The sequence below is a fragment of the Eschrichtius robustus genome, chromosome 7 (assembly GCF_028021215.1).
Source record: "Eschrichtius robustus isolate mEscRob2 chromosome 7, mEscRob2.pri, whole genome shotgun sequence".
Classification (NCBI taxonomy): Eukaryota; Metazoa; Chordata; class Mammalia; order Artiodactyla; family Eschrichtiidae; genus Eschrichtius; species Eschrichtius robustus.
The window spans coordinates 107,769,698-107,797,651 of record NC_090830.1 but is presented as its reverse complement, the minus strand read 5'-3'; the positions used below and the strand labels follow the sequence as shown (position 1 = coordinate 107,797,651).

At 36.7% G+C, this 27,954-nt stretch overlaps 1 protein-coding gene across 1 annotated transcript in view; it reads left to right on the top strand.

Annotated features, from left to right (window-relative positions):
* The window catches only part of TM9SF3 (transmembrane 9 superfamily member 3), a 76,556-nt gene extending 52,364 nt beyond the window's left edge, over nt 1–24,192 (top strand). The window contains exons 10-15 of the mRNA XM_068548283.1: nt 1,321–1,460; nt 4,282–4,350; nt 7,140–7,286; nt 7,746–7,829; nt 7,956–8,032; nt 19,985–24,192. Coding sequence (XP_068404384.1) covers nt 1,321–1,460; nt 4,282–4,350; nt 7,140–7,286; nt 7,746–7,829; nt 7,956–8,032; nt 19,985–20,052 — 585 coding nt within the window. The 3' untranslated portion in view covers nt 20,053–24,192. The remainder of the gene's footprint in view (nt 1–1,320; nt 1,461–4,281; nt 4,351–7,139; nt 7,287–7,745; nt 7,830–7,955; nt 8,033–19,984) is intronic.
* The last annotated feature ends 3,762 nt before the right edge of the window (nt 24,193–27,954 follow it).

Genomic DNA, 27,954 nt, shown 5'->3' with positions numbered 1-27,954 from the left:
CATTGGGGTGCATGTGTCTTTTTGAATTATGGTTTTCTCTGGGTATATGCCCAGTAGTGGGATTGCTGGGTCATATGGTAGTTCTAGTTTTAGTTTTTTAAGGAACCTCCATACTGTTCTCCATAGTGGCTGTATCAATTTACATTCCCACCAGCAGTGCAAGAGGGCTCCCTTTTCTCCACACCCTCTCCAGCATTTGTTGTTTGTAGATTTTCTGATGTTGCCCATTCTAACTGGTGTGAGGTGATACCTCGTGGTAGTTTTGATTTGCATTTCTCTAATAATTAGTGATGTTGAGCAGCTTTTCATGTGCTTCTTGGCCGTCTGTATGTCTTCTTTGGAGGAATGTCTATTTAGGTCTTCTGCCCATTTTTGGATTAGGTTGTTTGTTTCTTTAATATTGAGCTGCATCTCACTTTTACATTTGATTTATTAGAACCCCAAAATGTATAATTGAAAGAGATCTTAGAGGTGATTCAGTCCTATTCCAGTTTTTGAAGTTCAGAGTGAAATAATCCTAACCAGATGCTGGCTGGAAAAGAGCTTGAGTGTGTCTCCTTGCGTGTACAGATTTATATAAAGAAACAAAATCACAAAAATAAATTTATTTATTTATTAACTAACCACTTTGGTTCTAGAATCTCTGTGTGGTCTTCCCTGTAACTTTAGACTTTGAATTACTAATTGGCAGAAAAATACTCATTTTATTTTAGTAATATACATATGTACATAAATAGTGATATTCTTCTATTTTTAAGACCCTATGGCACTGTAGAATAGAAACGAGCAGACAGATTGAGACAGGCAGATCTGAACTGAAATATTAGTTCAGCCACCTACTAATTGTGTGATCATGGGAAGTTACTTAGCCTCTCTTAAGTCTCATTTTCTTCATCTGTAAAGTAGAAAAATAACATGTATAAAGGTCCTTATGCATATTAGGAGCTCAATGAAAGTGTAGGCAAGTAAATAAGTTGGTTATAATGATAAAAGATAAAGGATATGTTAAAAGCATGACAGCTGAAAGTGAAAGGAGAGGAAAAAGGACTGTAGTAGGGACAGTATGGAAGAATAGGAAAAATTGGGAACTACAGTAGATAGGAAACAGTTCAACTTGTATTTAGTTTAATTCTAATATTTTAAAGCACATTCTTTTCCTATTGCCATTAGTATATACTCTGCACAATTTTAACCCTTATTGAACTTAAACATTTTCTCTTGTGATCAAATCGTATTTAAATTTTTAAGTGTCGTTTTTACTTGTTTTTATTAGTGTTATTGTTCTCTGAGTAATCACACATATTTTAATTTAATTTACAGGTGGCCGTTTGTTGCATCTGTTTTTTTGTTATCCTTCCTCTAAATCTTGTTGGTACAATACTTGGCCGAAATCTGTCAGGTCAGCCGAACTTTCCGTGTCGTGTCAATGCTGTGCCTCGTCCCATACCGGAGAAAAAATGGTAAAGAGAATGCTAAATTTTATGTGATTGCTTCTCACAGTATATAAATTCCTAAGGCTATTATGTATACATAATTTTTAGACTTGGCATGTATTTATAAGTTTAAACTTAAGAATTTGTCTTTTTACTTTTTCCTTCAATTTATATTGCTAGGAGTAGTAATAAATGATATGCTTATTTCACTTTTTTGAATATTGGTGCCATTTACAGAGAAATCAAATGCTTTGGTAGGTACACTAGTGCATAGAGGTGGGTGGGACCTAAAGCGGCAGCCGTTGTATAACTGCAGTCTATAAACCAGATTTGACCTGCTGCCTGTTTTCATAAATAAAATTTTGTTGGAATATAGCCATGCCTGTTTGTTGACATATTGTCTGTGACTGCTTTTACAGGGTGGCATCAAAGTTGAGTAGTTATGACAGAGACCATATCACCTGCAAAACCTGAAATACTTACTATCTGAACCTTTACAGAAAAAGATTGCCAACCCCTGGCTTCTAATTTCACTTTCCTTTCCAGATATTTTATTATTCGAAACAACATTGACTTATAGCCATAGATTTTGTATCAACTGAGAGAGGAATTAGTATTGAGACCAATTATAATTTACTGACCTATGTTCTTTACCTTCACTTCTGGAATAGTATAGAATCTCTCAAATACATTTTTCACATTTTATGCACAAAATGTATTTTTGAGGATCTCCCATAATTCAAGATTTCATCCTGACAAAGGATGACAGGTATTTCTGTTTAACAGCTAAAGCGATTCTTCTATTGCAATAGTGTAAGCATAGTTTATAGTTCATTTGCCCATTCAGCTTTGAAATAGTGATTCTTGATGGATTTTTAACTTGAGGTGGTTTGTATTTTTTCAACTTTTGGACATAAACTGAGATGTCACTAATATGTTTATGTTCCTAATTTTCATAATTCAAATTTGAACAAAATGTGAACTCATTATATGTTTTGCCTTTTAAGATTAGTAAATTGAGGACTTCCCCAGCAGTCCAGTGGTTAAGACTCCACCCTTCTGCTGCAGGGGGTGCGGGTTCGATCCCTAGTCAGGGAACTAAGATCCCACGCGCCGCACGGCGCAGCCAAAAAAATAAAAATAAATAAATAAATAAAATAAAATTAGTAAATTGAATGTTTTAGTGATGATTTATGCTATTCTGTATTCTTTATTTTCCTAATTCTTACTTGCAGACATAAATAGAACAATCTTACTGTACATTTTTTTTATTCCCCATCTCATAAGAATAGCTATATGGTAGACTCTACATATTCATAATAAGGGATATATATTGAAAAGCCTCTTTTCCTAGATATTTTGCTATATTGTAAGTATAACTTATGTTTAAGTACTTATATAGTCTTTTGTAGACTTGGAGGTGTGTAGACATTTTGCAGAAGTGGAGGCTGAATAAAATAGCCCCGTAGTGTAAAGGAGAGTGATCTGTTCTAGTCTTAGGAATTGCCCGTGTTCTTTTTCTCTTAGATTGGTGCTTATGAGAGCTTTTGTAGTCTGCTTTTTAAAGTCAGTTTTATCTTCAAATCAAGATTAGACTGTTAAGGCCCATTGACCTAATGTTTGTTCCTTTACCCATTACTGGGGAGGATAAGGTTAAAGGAAAAGCATAGAAATCACAAAAGTTCCCCTGGGTCACTAGGGCTGGTGAAGGAGAGGAAGGAGCAACACGTGACCTTGCTAATAGCCATGGGTCACATTTAGGTGTAGGAAGGCTCGCGTGTCTCTTCATTTTCTTTATATAGTTGTATGGGAACCAAAATCTGAATACTAGATCTGGCGGGCATGTCATTTTTAACCTCTGTGGATCTTGGCTTTCTATAAAAGGAGGAAAGAAGACTAGACTTTACAATTTTTTAATCTTTTTTTTTTCGGCTCTCTAACTCATTTTCTTCTCAGTTTTGTAGTTTGTTCATTTCAGAAATAGTAGTTTACTATCTTTTATGTGCCACATACTGTGCTGGACACTGGGAATACCTGGGTGAATAGCTTCTGCCTGCCAGGGTTTATAATCTAGTGAGGTATTTAATTAGACAGTACAGTATAGTGTGGTAAGTGCTGCCATGGAGTTACGTTCAAGAGACAGTGGAAGAACCCACCTCTTCTTGGGAGACCCGGGAAAGGCTTTACAGGGAGAACACTTGAGTCAGTGCTCGCAGGAGAGAACTATGAGACAAGGGAAGGCATTCCAGGTGGAGAATTACCAATTGCAATCAATAAATGTTTGTTGAGTGAATGAATGAGGTTTGAATTTTATTTTTTATTCATTCTTTGACTCCTTTTATAACTCAGAACTCGTAATACCTTAATTGTATGATTCATAGGAAAACAAATTACTGAACCAAGGCAAGCATGAGCAAAGAGATTGGCAAGGCCACAATTTGGGAAACATTATTTCAGATGCAGGGGGGCGGTCTCAAGACTTTTATTTTCTTTCACTATGGCTTTCTGTAAGTAAATGACAAAAATTTTTAGAAGTTAACTGAAAAGTATAGAACAGGAGCAAATACTCACAGTTTTTCTTGAGTTCTGCCAGTAGCAAGTATTTGTGTTCCACAAGTTCTTATCTCGGCCTTGAATGCCAAAAAGAATTTTGACTATAACCTACAGCTAATTTGAAGTCCCCTCTCAGTACTGTGCCTCTTTGAATTTTTGTTTTTCTTTTTACTGGTTTGTTTCTATCCTTTAGATTATTTTTAAGTACCAAGCATCTGATTTCTATTATCAGGGTTTATATAATATAATGTGGAAATCATACTAGAAGTTTACTGTTAATTTTAATATTTTCCAGGTTCATGGAGCCTGCAGTTATTGTTTGCCTGGGAGGAATTTTACCTTTTGGCTCAATCTTTATTGAAATGTAAGTTTTGGCAATGTATTTATGTTTTGGGGGATTTCATTGTAATAAGAAAATTTAGGAGTCAGGATAGGTATAGAATCATCAGATGGGCAGGCATCTAACAGAGTTAGTTTGTTAAGTCCATGCTTCTAGAAAGGGGTCTACGTAGTCTATCAAAAGGTGGTTTTCTGCTTTGTTCTCAAATATTCAGGTGAAGTTTATACTGTTTTTGTATTGTGTTCTAGACCTTTCTCACCAAACAGGAGATCTTAGAAATCATAGCATGCATGCTAGAGAATGCATGCATGTCAGACCAGCCTTTGATCACCTACATGATATAAGAAATTACTGATTTTTATTTTTACAATATTTCTAAGGGTCCAGGGAACTAAGTAAGCCATTACCTACCAGTTAGTCAAGATCCTGACATCTTTGGATACACATTCATTCCTAGTCTTCTTCCATCGAGGCCCACAGGAGTGCTGGGAATTATGTATGTGTTTGGGGGTGGGAGATATGCCATCTTGTGCCCAGTTACCATGCTTCATATCTGCATCCTTGGTCCCCACTGCAAAATATAAGCATTTCTTTTCTCAGCCTGTGTTCCAGTGTTCCTTGATGGGAATGCTCTGGCATTTTAGGAAAGACAGTTCTTTGTATGGGAGTTTTTCAAGAACTCCAGTCATACACCTCTGGATCCTGCCCATGAAATGCCAGTCATTGTGACTACTCAAAATTTCCTTACACGTTTCCAGATGCCCCCCAGTGCTGATTCTCTCCTGTGTAGTGGATGCCTCCTTAAGAGGCGTGATTGAATCTGACAGTTGGTTAATTGAAAAAGTTGGCTCGTGTAAGGGAATTATTAAAAAAAGATACATACATAACATTTTATTTTAACTTAAAACAACTAAAGGTACATCTTTCACTGATTTTTTAAAAAAAATACAGAGCCAGGTCTTGCTTTTGTACCCAGTTGACGTTTCCATCATTTTTACCTTTGAAATTCATAATGCATCTTCTGTATTTTCCAACCTTTTTAAAGTGGAGCAGGAATGTAAAGACCTGTCTGAAGTGTCCTAAGTGCAGAATCCTTCTGGATTTGTACATTCGTCCCCCAGTCTTTTATAGTTGTCTCACCCACGCCCAGTTTTATCACTTTTTTTTTAGTGGCTCACCTTACTGAATTTTTCCAAAGTATTCAACATAATTTTCATAGAAATCATAATTCTTTTAGCTATCATGTTTATTTCTTTATGTGACACTTAAATTGTCTAATTACGCTAATAAGGACAACTGACATAGATTTGGGCCACTCCTGGTGGTCACCTGCCAGCTGTGGGTATTAATTAGTCGGCACCTTAGAGGGATTGGAGAGCACGTCACTCTAGCTCATGGTTTAATAAAACCAGTTCGAGAAATTCTTTTGTACTTTCTGACTTGTGTCCTCACCCTGATTTGACTTGCCACTATTTTTTCCTTCCTACCCTGTCCATACTACCTTGTGGATCACTCCTCTTCCTGTTTTCTCGGGTACTCTGTTCCGTTTGGTAGCCACTCTGCTGTATCTTTAACTTCTCTGCTTTGACCACCCTCACACCTATTCTCCTCTTGATAGCCACAGTGGTCTTTTTAAGGTATCAGTCTGATCATGTCACTTATTTGCTAAAGACTTCTCATTTTCATTGAGGTAAGGTCCAAACCCCATCACATAGTCAACAAAGACCTTCATAATATAGAATCTGGCCCTGTTCTCTTCTCCAACCTCATTTCTTATATCTCACAGTTCATTTGAAGTTCTAGCCATACTGAATTACTTTGAGTCTTTCTAAATACAGTGAATTCCTTTATTTGTGAGCCTTTGCCTTTGCTGTTCCAATGCGTGGAACATTCTTCTAGCTCCCCACCCACCATGCCTTATCTGATTCTTCTCACTACCCTTCCCTACCCCCAGAGCCCCACCCAGCCAAACCTGTAAGTTGCCCCTGTTAAGGTGCATTGGAGAAGCACTTGTGTGTCATGATTGCCCCTTTACTAGTTCCCACTGAACTAATCTCCTTGAGAGTAGAGACTTTGTCTTCAGTTCTGTTCTCACTGCTTCTCTGATATGTATAGGGCCTCTGTAAATATCTGTTGAAAGAATGGGTGATGAATAAGGTAACTAACAAGCAGAAGGGAACAAGAAAAAGAAAAGAGGCTAAAAAACCCTTTTTGTTTAACTATGGCTTGTGTAATGGAATTAGAGTAAAGGATCTTTTTTTTGGTATAAAATCTTAATGCCCTTTCTCTCGTGGTACTGTGAAAATGGCATGAAGCTTCCATAGGCTTTCTTTTCCTAATTATTTTTATTTTACTAATTTTATACATTATTACTATATCAAACCTTTTTTAATTTAGTAGGGTGTTTTATAAAATATAAAATACATTGTTTATATAGTGTCGTATCTAGAAAAAAATGAAAGAACGAGGAAATTGACTTTATTTTAAAAATAAGAATTTTTAGCTATTTTCATTTTTCTTCTCCACAATATACTCCTTAAGCTTCTAATTTATTTAGTTTGCTTAGCGATGAATACCCTACCCTACTAATGAGTCTGTTCTTGAAAGATTATCTAAGAAAATATTTCTGAGAGAATTTTAAATGATTTAATGAAAAGGGGGTAAGGGAAACTGTTGGAAGTTACTTGAAAGAAAAATATTGAGATTTAAGTGAGAAAAAAGTGAGAACTAAGATGCAAGTGAGATTTAGCAAGAGCAGTGTGAGCTACGTGAATAAAGACTAGAAAACTATGTCTTCGTTGTGTTGTATTTAGGTATTTCATCTTCACATCTTTCTGGGCGTATAAGATCTATTATGTCTATGGCTTCATGATGCTGGTGCTGGTCATCCTGTGCATTGTGACCGTCTGTGTGACCATCGTGTGCACATACTTTCTACTAAATGCAGAGGATTATAGGTGGTGAGTATTTATTTCTGGGGACCATAATATTTTTAAATAAGATTCCATTTGAAGTGTATCAAGTGGAGTAAAAGATCTGTATAGAAATTTTCCTCAAGATAGTATAGGGATTTTTTTTTTCCAATTATAAAAATGTTGACTATTTTAGAGGAGAAATAATATCAGTCAAAAAAATTTTTTTTGGTATTAATGAGGGTCATTAGTTTAAACACTAGGAGACAGGTCTGAAAAAGGAAATGGTTTATTTAGGGTCATTTATAATAGGGAATTTGACAAAATTTAGGATCTCTCCTTCCAATTCTTAGGCTTTCTCCTCGTTGATATATTTAAATGCCATTGTACATTTGTACATGCATTCGTTTTTAAATATACAGAATCTTAAAGGATGTTCTTATAAAAGTCTTTGCTTTAAAATCTTTTCAGTGCCATCCATTCAAAAGGGTTACTTTTTTTCTTCAGGCAATGGACAAGTTTTCTCTCTGCTGCATCAACTGCAATTTATGTTTACATGTATTCCTTTTACTACTATTTTTTCAAAACAAAGTAAGTGGAGACATTTTTTCATTTTGTATTTTAGAAGCTAAGTTTGTCATTTAAATACTAGAATTTAGGCCTTATGTCTAAAGTAAAGATGGATATACTATATATAATTTTTTGGTTTTGTTTCAGGATGTATGGCTTATTTCAGACATCATTTTACTTTGGATATATGGCGGTATTTAGCACAGCCTTAGGGATAATGTGTGGTAAGTTCTGAACTTCCTGGAACATCATGAGTAAATCTTTGAGTGTTTCTGAATTAGAAAAATACAGTAATTGGAAATTAAGAAACTACTCTCTGTTGTTTGATCAGGAATACCAAAATAAACTCAAGCATCTGATTTCAGTCCTTTTGACTATTCCTCAAAATCTAATTTATTACCTCATTGATTTCTTTTTTACTTTCCTGTTTTTAGTAATTCTGTATAGCACTATTTTTATTTTCCATACCACAATTAGTTTCTTATTCATGTTGAGAATTGTTGTTTTTGTTTGTTTGTTTGTTTTGTTTAGATTCTTTGGAAAAGATTATTATGTAAACAGGTTAAGGTTTGGCTGAATGAATTTTGTTTGGAAGTTTCGGTTCCACCGTTCATGGAGGTAGCAGTGTCCAGGAGGCAGCACAGTTGACTGGTTATCAGTACACGCTTGGGGGTCTGTAGACTGGGCTTAAGTTCTGGCTGTGCCATCTGTGGTTCTATACCTTGAGCCAGTTCTCCAAGCTCTCCAAGCCTCTGTAAAATGAGGATAATACCACTGTTTCATGGGTCTATCACAATCTCCCCTTAAATGGAAGAGGTAATAGTTATCGCCATATAATAGAGTCTCTAGTATGTGTGAAATGACTAGAAAATAAAGAAAGAACTTTTGGAAGCAGCATGAAAAATGGAAAAGACATGGACTGAAGAGTCTGAGAGACCTAGATTAAATCTCCATGCTGCCACTCACTGTTTTTTTGTGGCCACGGGAAGGCGTATTAACCTTTCTAAATCTCATTTTCTAATCTATAAAATGGGCATAGCTTTCAGAGTAGTTATTTGTAATAGTGTCACGTGTGTGAAGCACCAAGTGTAATGCGGGTCTCTTATTAGGTGTTAAGAGATAGCCAGTTACATGGGAGACATGGTGGAGAATTTCTGGGAAGAGCTAGACTTAGGGGGAACAATTAGTCCTGGTTGTGAATCGCATTGCCCCTACTTAATAGCCCTGTTACTGTGGCCAAATTATTTAACCTTTCTTCCTCAACATTCTCATTTGCAAAACAGTAGTAATACCTACCTTGCAGGGTTGTGATGAGGAGCCAGTGATTGACTGTGGGTAAACATCAGGTGGATGGCAGATGCTCAGTGAGTGCCGGCTGCTGCTGTTACTGGATTGAGGAGCGCCAAGCGTCTTGGGCTGTCCTTCTGTTCTGGGGTTGTGTCTTTGTTTCTGTAGTTTCTTTGGGTTTCTACACCTTGTGTTTTCATCTCAGAGCAACTTCATGACACTGAGTCCTGGCAGAGGTATCTTAAGGGAAAATGTACAAGCAGCTCACTTTTTTTCTGATTCAGGTTTTTACCCAGTAAACGAGGCTGATTCCCTAGTTACCTCATAGGAATGTTGTAAGACTTAAGGACTAATCACTCTGGAGACATTTCCAGATAGTGTACAATTCAGAACTACCCCACACACACACCTTTTTTTTTTTTTTTTTTTTTTTTTTTTTTGATAATTCTACCTTTAGCTATAGGATGGGCAATAGAATAAGGAAAACAGAATGATCTTGTTAAAACCTAGGTCCTGGTATGACATTTGTGGACCTCTTTAGGGTACCAAGATTGCTTTCTTCCTTCCTCAGAGGAATCTGTTCTGCAGATTGGTAGTTGCCGGAGATGAAGGTGGTCAAAAGGTCCAAACTTCCAATTATAAGATGAATAACTTCTGGGGATGTAATGTACAGTAAGGTGATTAGATTTAATAATACTGTGTTTTATGTCTGTAAGCTGTTAAGAGATTGGTCTTAAAAGTTCTTATCACAAGAAAAATAACCTTTGTAACTATGTGAGGTAATGGATGTTAACTAAATTTATTGAGGTGATCATTTTGCAATACATACATATATCAAATCATTATGATGTCCACCTTAAACTAATATAATGTTACATGATAATTTAAAAAAAAGAATCTATACTCAGCCATAAAAAAGAATGAAATAATGCCTTTTGCAGCAACCTGGATGGACCTAGAGATTATCATACAAGGTGAAGTAAGTCAGACAGAGAAAGAAAAATATCATATAATATCACTTACATGTGGAATCTAAAAAATGATACAAATGAACTTACTTACAAAACAGAAACAGACTCACAGATTTAGAAAACAAACTTACAGTTACCAAAGGGGAAAGAGATGGAGGGGAGGGATAAATTAGGAGGTTGGGATTAACATAATACACACTACTAGATATGAAATAATCAACAAGGACCTGCTGTATGTAGCACAGGGAACTCTCCTCAGTACTCTGTAATAACCCTTATGGGAAAAGAATCTGCAAAAGAATAGATATATGTATATGTATAACTAAATCACTTTGCTGTACTACTGAAACTAGCACAACATTGTATATCAACTATACTTCGATATAAAATAAAAATTAAAAAAACAAAGAATCTGTTCTGTTCGTATATACCATGTGTGTGACCACTGTATACACATATACAAATGACACTGACCGTAAAGTAGTAAAACTAATTTCACCAGCTATAAGGGAAGACAGTTCTCTATATTATAGTTACACATTTTATTTATAGCTGCTGTGATAACTTTTCCTCGTGATAATTAGTTAACCAACTTTGAGGGAAAGGGGAATAGGAACTGAAAGCTAAACCTGGATTTGTGTTATATGGGAACATCCTATGTATCCCTTGGCAATCAAAAAATTTCGTTTAGTATTATTGGCCATCCTTCCTTCAGAATATTGTTCCCTGAACTCCTCTTTATTTAATCTGAGATCTTTCTTTTTTTTTTTTAATTTTTGAATTTTATTTAATTTATTTTTTTATACAGCAGGTTCTTATGAGTCATCAATTTTATACACATCAGTGTATACATGTCAATCCCAATTGCCCAATTTAGCACACCACCATCCCCACCCCCCCACGGCTTTCCCCCCTTGGTGTCCATATGTTGGTCCATATCTCTGCATCTGTGTCTCAACTTTTGCCCTGCAAACCGGTTCATCTGTACCATTTTTCTAGGTTCCACATACACACGTTAATATACGATATATGTTTTTCTCTTTCTGACTTAACTTCACTCTGTATGACAGTCTCTAGATCCATCCATCCACGTCTCAACAAATGACTCAATTTCGTTCCTTTTTATGGCTGAGTAATACTCCATTGTATATATGTACCACAACCTCTTTATCCATTCGTCTGTCGATGGGCATTTAGGTTGCTTCCATGACCTGTCTATTGTAAATAGTGCTGCAGTGAACATTGGGGTGCATGTGTTTTTTGAATTATGGTTTTCTCTGGGTATATGCCCAGTAATGGGATTGCTGGATCATGTGGTAATTCTATTTTTAGTTTTTTAAGGAACCTCCATACTGTTCTCCATAGTGGCTGTATCAATTTACATTCCCACCAGCAGTGCAAGAGGGTTCCCTTTTCTCCACACCCTCTCCAGCATTTGTTGTTTGTAGATTTTCTGATGATGCCCATTCTAACTGGTGTGAGGTGATACCTCGTGGTAGTTTTGATTTGCATTTCTCTAATAATTAGTGATGTTGAGCAGCTTTTCATGTGCTTCTTGGCCATCTGTATGTCTTCTTTGGAGAAATGTCTATTTAGGTCTTCTTTTTTGGATTGGGTTGTTTGTTTCTTTAATATTGAGCTGCATGAGCTGTTTATATATTTTGGAGATTAATCCTTTGTCCGTTGATTCGTTTGCAAATATTTTCTCCCATTCTGAGGGTTGTCTTTTCGTCTTGTTTATGGTTTCCTTTGCTGTGCAAAAGCTTTTAAGTTTCATTAGGTCCCATTTGTTTATTTTTGTTTTTATTTCCATTACTCTAGGAGGTGAATCAAAAAAGATCTTGCTGTGATTTATGTCAAAGAGTGTTCTTCCTATGTTTTCTTCTAAGAGTTTTGTAGTGTCCGGTCTTACATTTAGGTCTCGAGTCCATTTTGAGTTTATTTTTGTGTATGGTGTTAGGGAGTGTTCTAATTTCATTCTTTTACATATAGCTGTCCAGTTTTCCCAACACCACTTATTGAAGAGACTGTCTTTTCTCCATTGTATATCCTTGCCTCCTTTGTCATAGATTAGTTTACCATAGGTGCGTGGGTTTATCTCTGGGCTTTCTACCTTGTTCCATTGATCTATGTTTCTGTTTTTGTGCTCGTACCATATTGTCTTGATTACTGTAGCTTTGTAGTACAGTCTGAAGTCAGGGAGTCTGATTCCTCCAGCTCCGTTTTTTTCCCTCAAGACTGCTTTGGCTATTCGGGGTCTTTTGTGTTATCCATACAAATTTCAAGATTTTTTGTTCTAGTTCCGTAAAAAATGCCATTGGTAATTTGATAGGGATTGCATTGAATCTGTAGATTGCTTTGGGTAGTGTAGTCATTTTCACAATATTGATTCTTCCAATCCAAGAACATGGTAGGTATATCTCTCCATCTGTTGGTATCATCTTTAATTTCTTTCATCAGTGTCTTCTAGATTTCTGCGTACAGGTCCTTTGTCTCCCTAGGTAGGTTTATTCTTAGGTATTTTGTTCTTTTTTTGCAATGGTAAATGGGAGTGTTTCCTTAATTTCTCTTTCAGATTTTTCATCATTAGTGTATAGGAATGCAAGAGATTTCTGTGCATTAATTTTGTATCCTGCAACTTTACCAAATTCATTGATCAGCTCTAGTAGTTTTCTGGTGGCATTTTTAGGATTCTCTATGTACAGTATCATGTCATCTGCAAACAGTGACAGTTTTACATCTTCTTTTCCAATTTGTATTCCTTTTATTTCTTTTTCTTCTCTGAGTGCCGTGGCTAGGACTTCCAAAACTGTGTTGAATAACAGTGGTGAGAGTGGACATCCTTGTCTTGTTCCTGATCTTAGAGGAAATGCTTTCAGTTTTTCACCACTGAGAGTGATGTTTGCTCTGGGTTTGTCGTATATGGCCTTTATTATGTTGAGGTAGGTTCCATTTATGCCCACTTTCTGGAGAGTTTTTATCATAAATGGGTCTTGAATTTTGTCAAAAGCCTTTTCTGCATCTATTGAGATGATCATATGGTTTTTATTCTTCAATTTGTTAATATGGTGTATCACACTGATTGATTTGCATGTATTGAAGAATCCTTGCATCCCTGGGATAAATCCCACTTGATCTTGGTGTATGATCCTTTTAATGTGTTGTTGGATTCTGTTTGCTAGTATTTTGTTGAGGATTTTTGCATCTATATTCATCAGTGATACTGGTCTGTAATTTTCTTTTTTTCTAGTATCTGTGTCTGGTTTTGGCATCAGGGTGATGGTGGCCTCATAGAATGAGTTTGGGAGTGTTCCTTCCTCTGCAGTTTTTTTGAAGAGTTCAAGAAGGATGGGTGTTAGCGCTTCTCTAAATGTTTGATAGAATTCACCTGTGAAGGCATGTGGTCCTGTACTTTTGTTTGTTGGAAGATTTTTAATCACAGTTTCAATTTCATTACTTGTGGTTGGTCTGTTCATATTTTCTGTTTCTTCCTGGTTCAGTCTTAGAAGGTTATACCTTTCTAAGAATTTGTCCATTTCTTCCAGGTTGTCCATTTTATTGGCATAGAGTTGCTTGTAGTAGTCTCTTAGGATGCTTTGTATTTCTGCCGTGTCTGTTGTAACTTCTCCTTTTTCATTTCTGATTTTATTGATTTGAGTCCTCTCCCTCTTTTTCTTGATGAGTCTGGCTAATTGGCTTATCAAGTTTGTTTATCTTCTCAAAGAACCAGCTTTTAGTTTTATTGATCTTTGCTATTGTTTTCTTTGTTTCTATTTCATTTATTTCTGCTCTGATCTTTATGATTTCTTTCCTTCTGCTAACTTTGGGTTTTGTGTGTTCTTCTTTCTCTAGTTCCTTTAGGTGTAAGGTTAGATTGTTTATTTGAGATTTTTCTTGTTTCTTGAGGTAGGCTTGTATAGCTATAAACTTCCCTCTTAGAACTGCTTTTGCTGCATCCCATAGGTTTTGTGTCGTCATGTTTTCGTTGTCATTTGTCTCTAGGTATTTTTTGATTTCCTCTTTGATTTCTTCAGTGATCTCTTGGTTATTTAGTAACGTATTGTTTAGCCTCCATGTGTTTGTGCTTTTTACGTTGTTTTCCCTGTAATTCATTTCTAATCTCATAGCATTGTGGTCAGAAAAGATGCTTGATATGATTTCAATTTTCTTAAATTTACTGAGGCTTGATTTGTGACCCAAGATGTGATCTATCCTGGAGAATGTTCCGTGTGCACTTGAGAAGAAAGTGTAGTCTGCTGTTTTTGGATGGAATGTCCTATAAGTATCAATGAAATCTATCTGGTCTATTGTGTCATTTAAAGCTTCTATGTGCTTATTTATTTTCATTTTGGATGATCTGTCCATTGGTGTAAGTGAGGTGTTAAAGTCCCCCACTATTATTGTGTTACTGTCGATTTCCTCTTTTAGAGCTGTTAGCAGTTGCCATATGTGTTGAGGTGCTCCTATGTTGGGTCCATATATATTTATAATTGTTATATCATCTTCTTGGATTGATCCCTTGATCATTATGTAGTGTCCTTCCTTGTCTCTTGTAACATTCTTTATTTTAAAGTCTATTTTATCTGATATGAGTATTGCTACTCCAGCTTTCTTTTGATTTCCATTTGCATGGAATATCTTTTTCCATCCCCTCACTTTCAGTTGGCATGTGTCCCTAGGTCTGAAGTGGGTCTCTTGTAGACAGCATATAGATGGGTCCTGTTTTTGTATCCATTCAGCATGCCTGTGTCTTTTGGTTGGAGCATTTAATCCATTCACGTTTCGGGTAATTATCGATATGTATGTTCCTATGACCATTTTCTTAATTGTTTTGGGTTTGTTTTTGTAGGTCCTTTTCTTCTCTTGTGTTTCCCACTTAAGAGAAGTTCCTTTAGCATTTGTTGTAGAGCTGGTTTGGTGGTGCAGAATTCTCTTAGCTTTTGCTTGTCTGTAAAGCTTTTGGTTTCTCCATCAAATCTGAATGAGATCCTTGCCGGGTAGGGTAATCTTGGGTGTAGGTTCTTCTCTTTTATCACTTTAAGTATATCATGCCACTCCCTTCTGGCTTGTAGAGTTTCTGCTGAGAAATCAGCTGTTAACCTTATGGGAGTTCCCTTGTATGTTATTTGTCGTTTCTCCCTTGCTGCTTTCAGTAACTTTTCTTTGTCTTTAATTTTTGCCAATTTGATTACTATGTGTCTTGGTGCGTTTCTCCTTGGATTTATCCTGTATGGGACTCGCTGCGCTTCCTGGACTTGGGTGGCTATTTCCTTTCCCATGTTAGGGAAGTTTTTGACTATAATCTCTTCAAATAGTTTCTTGGGTCCTTTCTCTCTCTCGTCTCTTTCTGGGACCCCTATAATGCGAATGTTGTTGTGTTTAATGTTGTCCCAGAGGTCTCTTAGGCAGTCTTCATTTCTTTTCATTCTTTTTTCTTTAGTCTGTTCCACAGCAGTGAATTCCACCATTCTGTCTTCCAGGTCACTTATCCGTTCTTCTGCCTCAGTTATTCTGCTATTGATTCCTTCTAGTGTAGTTTTCATTTCAGTTATTGTATTGGTCATCTCTGTTTGTTTGTTCTTTAATTCTTCTAGGTGTTTGTTCTTTAATTCTTCTAGGTCTTTGTTAACTATTTCTTGCATCTTCTCGATCTTTGCCTCCATTCTTTTCCGAGGTCCTGGATCACCTTCACTGTCATTATTGTGAATTCTTTTTCTGGAAGGTTGCCTGTCTCCACTTCATTTAGTTGTTTTTCTGGGGTTTTATCTTGTTCCTTCATCTGGTGCATAGCCCTCTGCCTTTTCATCTTGTCTGTCTTTCTGTCTATGTGGTTTTTGTTCCACAGGCTGCAGGACTGTAGTTCTTCTTGCTTCTGCTGTCTGCCCTCTGGTGGATGAGGGTATCTAAGAGGTTTGTCTGAGTTTCCTGATGGGAGGGACTGGTGGTGGGTAGAGCTGACTGTTGCTCTGGTGGGCAGAGCTCAGTAAACCTTTAATCCGCTTGACTGTTGATGGGTGGGGCTGGGTTCCCTCCCTGTTGGTTGTTTGGCCTGAGGCAACCCAACACTGGAGCCTACCTGGGCTCTTTGGTGGGGCGCTAATGACAGACTCTGGGAGGGCTCACGCCAAGGAGTACTTCCCAGAACTTCTGCTGCCAGTGTACTTGTCCCCACGGTGGGCCATAGCCACCCCTCGCCTCCACAGGAGACCCTCCAACACTAGTAGGTAGGTCTGGTTCAGTCTCCCCTGGGGTCACTGCTCCTTCCCCTGGGTCCCGATGCGTACACTACTTTGTGTGTGCCCTCCAACAGTGGAGTCTCTGTTTCCCCCAGTCCTGTTGAAGTCCTGCAGTCAAATCCCACTAGCCTTCAGAGTTTGATTCTCTAGGAATTCCTCCTCCTGTTGCCGGACCCCCAGGTTGGGAAGCCTGACGTGGGGCTCAGAACCTTCACTCCAGTGGGTGGACTTCTGTGGTATAAGTGTTCTCCAGTCTGTGAGTCACCCACCCAGCAGTTATGGGATTTGATTTTACTGTGATTGTGCCCCTCCTACCGTCTCATTGTGGCTTCGCCTTTGTCTTTGGATGTGGGGTATCTTTTTTGGTGAGTTCCAGTGTCTTCCTGTCGATGATTGTCTAGCAGGTAGTTGTGATTCTGGTGTTCTCACAAGAGGGAGTGAGAGCACGTCCTTCTACTCCGCCATCTTGGTTCCCCCTCTGAGATCTTTCTTGATTATCACCAGCAATCAATGAGGTATGGAGTCATGGGATTATGCAGAAGGTTACTTTTTTCTTGAATCTTTCTATAATATGATTTTAGGAAAACCTGGAGAGGTAATATCTTGACATTTACAAAGAAAATGGAATTAATTTAGCTAAAGTTTTTGAACGCATTTCCTGTTGAAATTTCATCTTACTGCCTAACAGTCTTGGCACATTTACGGTTCCCTGCTGTTCTGGCAGTGTCCCAACATTTATTCTTTAAAGGGTTTATATGCCTTCAGTGCTAATTTGTGTTTTGGGGGGAGGGGAAACAGTTCACAGTGGAAATGATTAAAACGTCATCATAATACAAAAATTATACATACGCATCAGGTTATGTTGCTGAAATGCTTTTTCAGTCAGTAATTGAAAGAAGAATATTTGTTGATTTTTTTTAATGTAGGAAAAATAAATAAGTATGTTAAGGTGGGAAATAATTAGATATTGTTGTAGCCTTTATATTTTGAGCATAGCATTTTAGTTTTAAGGAAATTAAGTTTAAAAGTGTATTATTCCCAAGACATTTACTTTTCTAGAGAGCATATTCAGTATCTTCCTTTTTTTTTTTTAAAGTTTTAATTTATTGATTGATTGATTGCTTGACTGCTATGTTGGGTCTTCGTTTCTGTGCTAGGGCTTTCTCTAGTTGCGGCAAGCGGGGGCCACTCTTGATCGCGGTACGCGGGCCTCTCACTATCGTGGCCTCTCTTGTTGCGGAGCACAGGCTCCAGACGCGCAGGCTCAGTAGTTGTGGCTCACGGGTCTAGTTGCTCCGCGGCATGTGGGATCTTCCCAGACCAGGGCGCGAACCCGTGTCCCCTGCATTAGCAGGCAGATTCTCAACCACTGCGCCACCAGGGAAGCCCAACAGTATCTTCCTTTTATAAAGCCAGATTTTTATAAGCTTATTCTTGAGATACTCATAAGATTAGGAAAAATGATACTCTAGGTTGACACTGTTTGCTTTTAAGCGTATCTCTGCTCAAAAGGGAACAATGTTTTCTAAGTCTGGAGAACTGGATTTGGTTATTGGACTAGTGTTGTATTATGCAAGTTAAATTTTTGATTCTACTTAAAATTTTATAGATTTTTTATAAGAATTCAGGTTTATTTTTATAAATTGAATGGTGTTTTCTCTTACCTTGTAAGGACTTGTATATAATTATTTCAAAATGAATTATCACTATTTTCAAGTGTAGTATAATTATTTCATATTAAAAAATAAATGTCTTCATTGCAAAAATAGGTTTGCTTTGTTTGGGTGGGTTTTTAAAAACATTTTCAATATTTAATTATGGGGAATTTTCAAATATATACAAAAAGAGGAACAGTAATATATATGTAGTGAATCCCCATGTACCTAACACACCTAACACCTCAGTAATTATCAACTGGTAGCCAATCTTGTCTTATTTATAGTCCCACCTTACCCCGCTTTTTTTCTGACATGAATCTTGGACCTCATGTTATTTAAACTGTAAATATTTCAGTGTGTGTGTGTGTGTGTGTGTGTATAAAATGTGCAATGTTTATATACTATATTATAATTATTATATAACTATAATATGTAAGAATGCAGTTATATAATATGTAATATTATTTCAGTATATATTCAATATATAAGTATAATTTATTAATATGCTCAAATATTCACTTAGTATTCAAATTTACCCCACACATCCTTATTTCTCTTTTAATACAGTTTGTTTGCATCAAGATCCAGTTTGCTCTCTTTTCCCGTGCAATTATTTAAGAAACTTGGGTTTTGGTTGGTTGGTTTGTTTTAATTCCTGTAGTGTTTTTCACACTCTGGATTTTGCTGATTATATCCCTCAGGTGTTATTTAATGTTCTCTATGTACTTCTTCTCCCCCATATTTTCTGTAAAGTGGTAGTTAGATCTACAGACTTGATCATACTCAAGAATATTAATACTTGTCCAAGAATACTTAGCAGGTGGTTTGTGAACTTTCATAAGGAGGCACTTAATGTCTGGTTGTCTCTGTGAGGTTAGGAGCCATTGATAATTATTGCCTAGCTTAAATAAGTCATTAGGGGTTATAATATTCTCATTCTGTTGTTTCTTTTATATTTATTAGCTGGGATACTTCTCTAAGGAGAAACTTCCTTTTATCAGCCATTTGATTCCCTTGAGGTACAGTTTACATACGTAAAGGCAGAAGAGACTTATTTTTTTTCCTTGCATACACCAGTTGGGCAAATAAAAGTTAGTTCAGAGGTGGACAATTAGGTGTATATGTGTGTGTCGTTAACTCATGGAAGATTTACTTTTAGACTTTGAATAATGGGCTTAGGTGGTAAATTCCTAAATCCAGTGGAGAATCTTCTCTATGATATGAATGACCAACTGTCTTGTTTTAAAGATCCCTTAGTATTTGCTGTAAAGAGCCATACAGTTAATTCATTCATTCAACAAATATTTATTGACTATCTTATCATGTGCCAAGTACTTTTTTAGGCCCAGGAGGCAGAAACTTAATTTAACAAAACAGACAAAAACACCCCTGCTCTCTGGTGTTTTGGGTCCCATTTGAAGCTAATTATTCAAAAACTTGTGATCTACTTACCTGTCTCTCTTATGCATGTCTTCAAATGCCTGCCTTTCTACCAATCACATAGCCTCTACAATTTAAACATAAAAAAAGAAGCCTCCTCCCTAGAGCTTCAAATGGCACTGGGTCGTGGTTCTCAGTCCGTCCCTGAGAGAATCCCCAGTCACTTCTTACTGAATTATCCATAAGGTATCATATGGTTTGGGGAACATGTTAATATTGTTTTAATGACCTAGAAAAATCTATGCTTAAATTTAAAAAAAAACATGTTTTTTTCATTTAACGAATTTTTGTCATTCTGAAATTATTCTTTATAAGAGATTAATTCATATAGTTCATAAGTTCATGTATTAATTGATATTTAATTATAAAAATACTACATCAGGTCAAACTTGGTGTATGACAGTAACAGGTGACTTGCGGAACAAATGACACTATTTTAATAGGTTCAGAGAGAATACTAACAAAAGATGTTATCTTGGAAAAAGAATAACTTTTCAGAGCAGAGAGCATTTAGTGTTTGTTTGTAAATGATGGATACTGCTCTGTATGTATTTGTTTCAAAACATCTTATTTTATCTTTACAGGAGCAATTGGTTACATGGGAACAAGTGCCTTTGTCCGAAAAATCTATACTAATGTGAAAATTGACTAAAGACCCAAGAAAACCTGGAACTTCGGATCAGTTTCTCTTTCACAGGGGTGGAACTTGCACAGCAAAAAAAGCGCAAGAAGAGATTTGGGCTTTAATACTGGGTACTTTGTGGGTCTCTCTTTCATGGATGGCTTAAAGTAACATCTATTTCCATTGATCCTAGGTTCTTAACTGACTGCTTTCTCCAACTGTTCACAGCAAATGCTTGGATTTTATGCAGTAGGCATTACTACAGTACATGGCTAATCTTCCCAAAAACTAGCTCATTAAAGATGAAACAGACCAGCTCTCTTCAGTGAAGAGGACAAATAGTTTATTTAAAGCATTTGTTCCAATAAAATAAATAGAGGGAAACTTGGATGCTAAAATTACATGAATAGAAATCTTCCTGGCACTAGTGTTTCTACGTTATTGAAAAATGATGTTCCAGAAAGATTAATTTTTTCTCTTATTTTTACTGCCATCGTCAACTTATTGTGGGACATTTTTATATATTGAACCTGGGTTCTTTTTTGACCTGCCTTTTTTTTTTTTTTTTTTTCCAATTCAACTGCATCCTTTTTTTTTTTTTTTTTTTTTTTACAGAGAGAATTTAAAAATATTAAATCCTGCGTGTAATACATCTGCTGTCATCTTAGTTGGACCAACTTCCCATTTATTTATCTTAAAACTATCCAGTTACATCTTAATTCCATCCAAAGAAGATACAGTCTGAAGATAGAGGTGTACTCTCTACAATGCAATTTACTGTACAGTTAGAAAGCAAAGTATTAAATGGAGGAGATATTTGTTTTTATTAAACATTTTGTGATTTAGATAAACTACATTTTAACTGAATGTCTAAAGTGATTATCTGCCCCCTCCCCCCAAGTTAGTCTTACATCTTTTTTGGGTTTGAATGAAGGTTTTACATAAGAAATTATTAAAAACAAGGGGGTGGGTAATAAATGTATATAACATTAAATAATGTAACGTAGGTGTAGATTCCCAAATGCATTTGGATGTACAGATTGACTACAGAGTACTTTTTTCTGATATGATTGGTGTAGAAATGTGTGAATTTGGGTGGCTTTTTACATCTTGCCTACCACTGCATGAAACATTGGGGTTTCTTCAAAATGTGTGTGTTCATACTTCTTTTGGGAGGGGGGATTGTTTTCTTTGTTTTTTTCCTGAGACTCCTACAGGAGCTGAATTTGTAATTTAGAAACATTTAATTTTGTTAATCCTGTCTGGGGCACTTAAGTAACATCTAAAGCGTTACTGCTTTAGAATGTTAAAATAAAACTTCCTGACCAAATTGTTTTGTGAAAATACATGTGTTTGCAATTTGAAGATACCTTTTCAAAAGGCAATTACTGAATGCAAATTTTTTACTCTACTATAAACCATGCTTTTCTAATACAGGGGACAATTACTTTAAAATCCCCAAACTTGCTTACATCTAGATTATCCAGTACAGTCACAAAGTGAATGAGAAGCCCTTTGAATGAAATTGTGGCACAAAATCTGTTCAGGTTGGTGTACCATGTAAAGTGGGGATGGGTAAAAGTGGTTAGCTTACTAGGGGAGGAGCAAATAAAGGTTATAGTTTTCTAAGAGAAGTAACTTTAATTTTGAATACATCTTTCTGGAACGATCCATAATGTGAAGTTTTCCTAGAACCATTGAGTTTCTAGTTTAATAGTTTGCTATGCAAATGACCACCTAAACAAACAATACTGTATATTGGTATTTTTAGAAAGACTCGAAACAGCTGTAATTTAAACCTTAATGTGAAACTCATGCCATTCGGAGTTACATAAGGTGTTTTCATTACAAAATATGTTTCTATAAATTAAGAAACTCTTCATCCTATAATGTAGCATGTAAGGACTATAAAGGGTGAAAAGTTTGATTTCTTACTACTTAAGTATGGCTGACATGAACAAACAGAAATTTGATCAAAAGCTGTAGGTAAATCCTCTTCTCCAAACCAAAATATTATATTAAGTGTAATCTACTGGTTCCTCCATTTTCTCTTTTCTTCTCACACCTGCCTTTAAGATCTTATAAGAAAAAGAACTAAAAGTCAGTACTCAATGGCTTATATTATGTAACTTTTAAACTATGTGTTAAGTACTTATAAGAACATAGAGTCTGATAGATTGTCAATTGGGTGGCAAGCTTCTGTCTTAATAAAATGAAATTTGTTTCTCATGAATCTTGCAAGTAAGATGTAGGGTTTTTAAAGAATGAGTGGTTTAGCTGCTTTCAGGTACACCAGTTCTTTTACTAAATTGATCTGTATTTAAAGTCCTTTGGGATCTTCACTGAAAAATAATTTTCTAATTTCCAAATACATTAAGAGCTCCATTAAAATGAGTATAAGTCACCTTGAAAAGTCCTTTAAAAAATAGGTTTTGGTTTATGGCTTCATAGAGGGGGCTGGGTGTGTGTGTGTCTCTCTTGAAGAAGATGTAATCCACAAATAGTTTAGCTCCCTAGCTCTCAGTTGTAGAATGGTAAAATATGTTATTTAAGTTAATTAAAGGGTAGGTAGGGTTTTTCCACTCCATAAATGCTAGTTGTCTTTCATTTGTTAACATTTGCTCAGCTTATCAGCTGATGCTTTGAACAGTCTCAAAAACTGGGTATTTGTATCCGTAAGGACGCTTCTCCTGAAATTTAGGTACATTAGGAAGTGACATTGTTAATACATATATCCTAGTACAAGAGTAGGATAAGGTGGAAGTGTAATGGCTGGAAGGGTGGTAAAGCATTCTTTAGTATATCATGTTGGACTCCTAGATCGTGCTGAGTTTGCCCGTAAATTGAGCCCCACGCCCTTAGAATTCATTATATTGTGGTGATTTCTGAACCTAGTGAACGGTATGCTTGAGTGTTTTCCATTGCGAGTGGATGGCCCTCTTTCTAAAGGCGGCTGCTGCAAATTCCAGTTCTTCCAAAAGCCCCTTTATTCAGGGTTTATCCACAAATTGTATTCATTTCGATAAAGCTTTTGTTTCCTAAATGTTTATTGATCACCTTATGCCAAATGTCTTGCAAATAAATATTATTTTAAGATTTCCTGAATTTTTACAAATGTAAAAAAGGAAAAAATGTATTAATGTCATTTGTTCAGGAAAAGCTATATACCGAAGGGCTTCTGTATATGAATTCTGGGAAAGAAAAGCCTATTTGTAATCTATACGCTGAAGTTCCACCTGGGTTTTAAGTTTAGATTTCAGCGTGTCTTAGTGCTTCATTCTGTTGATTTATTGGAACACGTAATAAATAGGAGTAGTGACATACGAGAACACAAGTATTCATTAATGTTTTATATCTTCTTAAAAATTGCATACTTTTGAAGCTGTATTTTAGCAATCGAGATGTTAAGGAGATCAGAGAAGTGAAAATTTATAAAGATTGTTTGGAAGTGTGTATAGAAATAGACTAGATTTAGAGGTAGGGTAGTTCAGAAAGTTGACATATAGCTGCAGAAATTTTATAAAATTTAAATTCAGTATGAGGAATAACTCTTGTTCTCTCTTACGAGCATTTTCTAAAAGCCATCTAATTTGACATTCTCTTTGGAACTGTAGGCAGAATTGTGCAAAGACAAAAGTAAAGTTTTAAGTTTCACTTAAAGTTATAAGTTCTTGTTTCACTGTATTAGGAGATGGAAATAAACTGTTGTGAAGAATGTTCACCAGTAGGTGAACGTGTCTTGCTAATAATTGACTGATAAAGCAGCATTCTGTGTGTTAACTGTAATTCATCAGTTTAGGTCATTTGAAAGTTATAAACGTTACAAGTAAGAGCTTAGGCAAGGAGGAAATAGCATGGCGTTCTATTTGAAGGACAACAGAGTATCTTTGGAAAAGCAGTCCCACTTGGGATTTTCAACTGTGTCAAACATGAATCTATAAATCCCCACAGAGTACAGACAATCGGTGACAGAGTTGAAAGGAAACAGTTAATGCTCAATGATTACTTCCATTTTTGTACCCACCCGTGATTTGTGTAGGCCATATTCCAACTGGCTTTTTAGTAATGGAAATCCAGTGCAGTATATAATGTATCACATTTGAAGTTCTAACCTAGTCTGTTAATCTAACTGAAGTTGGATTTTTAAAAAGTAATAAAAAGTCAAATGTTCTTCCCTTGGATGCTTTATTTATTTCCTTTTTGAAACAGGTGAACCAAGCATAAGGGATAACCCATTATTATTGGCACGCATATGAAGAGATTACTAATAGCTTTGCACAATTAAATAAAGCAGGGGTCAGCAAACTTTCTGTAAAGAGGCCGATAGGAAATATTTGAGGCTTTGAGAGTTGTACAGTCTCCGTAACAACTGCTCTACCATTGTAGCACAACAGCCATGGGAGAAAGTACATCAACTAATGAGCATGGCTGTGTTCCAATAAAACAACAAAAACAGCCAGTGGGCCATAGTGGGCTGACCCCTGAAACAAAGGGTTTAAAATTTGAGATTTGGTTTTTTCCCCCAGCTTTATATTTTGAAAAAAAAAAAAAAAAAGTACAGAAAATGGAAAGAATGGTACAATGAACAAGGTTTGTCTTTTTAAGAAATGATTTTTCTCTTTTATTACCATTCCTTTGACTTTCTTTATATACAAACTCTGACTCCTGCATTCAAACCCCATTACCCCTATGCCCGTCATTCTCCTGATTGGTAATGCATTGCATTTGTCTAGTACTTATTACTGTTTCACAACAATTTCACATATGTTTTCTCACAACTGTCCTGTGAAGCTGATAGGGTAGACAGCTACATTTTATAGGTAAGAAACTAGAGCAGCTAAAGAGTTTCTTATTTTTAGCCCAGAAGTAATCAAAATTAGGGTCCTGTTGTCTTGACTGTTGTAACTGTAAAATGGGGATATCACCTCTCCAGCCTATGGAAGAGAGAATATTGGAAATATTGTCATAGAGATCATACCGGAAATGAGTGTTCTATACCAACGGAAGGGATTATTTTTATTGTACTACATCAAAATTAGTGGTTAGTTTCTGCAGGTCTATTTGTGCTTTTTTTTCATCTTCGGTTTTAACTAGTTATTTAAATTATTGTCAACCTCCTTGGTTCTTTTCTCCCCTTGATTTTATTACCAGACTCAGTTGACACGTATTATTACTTGGCAATTCCTGTTAGCCAAATAGTTATATTGGTGCAAATTTGAGTTACTTTTGATCTCTTTAGTGAACACTTTTTTGTCTGATTAGAAAACTAGGAGTATAAAGGAATCTGCTATACAACCACCTTCTGGATTTCAAAGTGAGAACTTTTATTAAATAGCTAATCTACAGTTTAACATTAGAAAAGGGGGAGGGAATAAGCTTGCATTGGGACACATGGAGTCAACGGTGGTAATGTAGTCTACAAACGTTTTTAAAGTTATTTTCAAAGTGTTGCATGCTTAAAGTGATAGGAGTTTCACATTTTTAAAATGGAGGACATGGTTGTAGGGAGAACTTGATGTAAGTCACTTAAACTGGCCAATGTTGCAGTTCTTAGTGGCTCAGTCTAAGCCACTAAGATTATGGGACTTAACCTTGGAGGTCACTGGAGGGAAGAGGGTCTAGAGAGTAAGATGTGGAAGGCGCTTTCCAAGTTAGAGTTGGTCAGACGGGTCTGCTACAGGCTAGAGACCCAGAAGGGTAGGATAGACATAAATAGGTGTCATAGGTGTGGTAGCTGCAGTAATGGTGGCATGAAGATGCAGGCTGTGTGGTTATGAAGTTGTCCCCGGCAAGGACATGGAGGTGTGAAGCAGCAGGGCCCTGTTAGGATGACTGCAAGGTGTTTAATGCAACAAGAGTGGAGAGACGGAGGTGGCAAGAGCCAAGGCTGGAATCCACGTGGAAGGACGGCCTGGTGGTGGATGGAGGACCTGACGTGCCACCCTTACGGGCTTGGGTAGAGGTTTCAGAGAGCCACAGAAGGTTTTCAGCAGCTGCTAAAAATTGTAACAGTATTAAATATTTTTAAAACTCAAAGTACCTTCTCAGTGGTCAGTTAATGTAAACTAAGAAATGAACCAGCAACTGAGAGTGCCCGCTTTACCCTGGAGGTTCTGCTCCCTGCCTTGGAGAAGATGGTGTATAGTAACCTGGAAAGGCACGAGGAGGACAAAGTGGCCTCTGTGGAGTAGGTAAGGAGGATAAAACTTGGTAGGTGTGGAGGCATCTGAGAGCTGCTGCAAGAGCCGCATCACTCGGGGCATAGGGGTAGAGCTGGAATGAGTTGAGTGGAGGACAGACATCTGACTAAAAGGGGGGGAAGCTTGTAATGACTTCCACGTTTCCACAGGACCATGAGCTATGGGGGAGGAAACCCACAAATTATGAATGTGATAATGGAACTGAGTTGAGCGGCTTTAGATCACAAAGCCTTTTATTCTAAATCTATCTTTAGTTTTTTCGTGGGATTTAAAAGATACATTTTAAAAGTTATTTGAACCCCGATTAAAGTTGAAAATATAAAAGTGGTGAGTGAAATCAGAAACCATAGAACTGAGAAGAAAATATTAACCATCCCTTTCAATTGTTCCTATCTAACTTTTCTGTACTATGACTCAAATAGTCTGTTGATTTGTTTGATAGCCTTTAAAATAGCATTTAAACAGGGCTTCTGACATAAAACTGCCGTTTGCTCATCCCGGAGCATGACTGTCTTCAAAATATTTGGGCGAAGAGTGTTGGTGAGAAGCCTGGCAGCTACTCATGAGGTGGGGATTAGAGGCAATAAAAGCTCACAACCTCAGTGTTTGCCCAAGAGGTTGCCTGTAATGTCTATTTTCCGGAGGAATTCCCTGCTAATGAGGAGGCCAGTTGGCTGTTTGCCTAGTGCCATCTGGAGACGTGGAAGTGTCACAGAAGTTTGTTAGGCTTTTGAGCTGTTGACTTTGTGGACTTCTCTACTGACAGGTGGTGACCTTCACTGGGTTGAATGCAGAGACCTATGGCGTTGGGTTTGACTCCTAGTGTTCAGGCAGAAATGACGTTCAACCCCTTCCCACACCTATTTAATGGCCACTTGGCCTTCCCTGCCATTTGGTGACATCCATTCCACCCACACACCCACCCCAGATTACTTCCTCCTGTCTGTCAGTTCTTGCCCAACCTGGCTCCATCCTGTATGTGCCCATTTGATGAAGACTTAGCATGAAGCAGGGTCAACTTGCATTTCTTAGGGCCCAGACAAAATATCCAGTAGCACCCGTCCAGTGGTTAACTTTTAAATCTTTACTGGTTTGAAGGACTTGTTACCCTACTTACTAGATGAGAAGACAGATAATCATAATGCAAGAAATTCGGAATCCTGTGTAAAGCCCAGCTCGGGGCTCCCTGTCAGCTCTTTTGTCATTAGTGGCTGTGAAACCATATGAAAATCTAAAAGGAAAGCTCAGTCCACTTTTTTCTGCTTGCAGTTTAAATGAAAAAAGATGCTGCTGGGAGTGATGCTGAAAATCTCTACACATTGGTGTGTCTTACTTCATGACTGGGGCCATTTTGCTTGCATAGAAAGGTCTCTGAAAAGTCTCTCTGTAATAGTACTTTTTATGTCTATAAATCGAAATGGCTCAGTTCTAACAATTTTTACGTTTAAGGTACAACGTAGCAGGGGTTTTCAAATAGCTCTTGATTATTCTCTTAAATTATTTGGGCATATGTTTTTAATTGGCACAAAATTAACCAGACTTCAGAAATTGGTCGTTTTTATTCAATCAAGTTAATGGTGAGTGGCTTATTTAAAAAAAACATGTCTGTAGTTTAACACAAATAGCACGTACAGCTGTTTGTCAATCTTTTTGCCTATTTGAAGCATCTTACACTGTTTTACTAAAGGATGGGGTCACAAAGAGGAGAAGCCCGTCATTTTAAATCATCCTT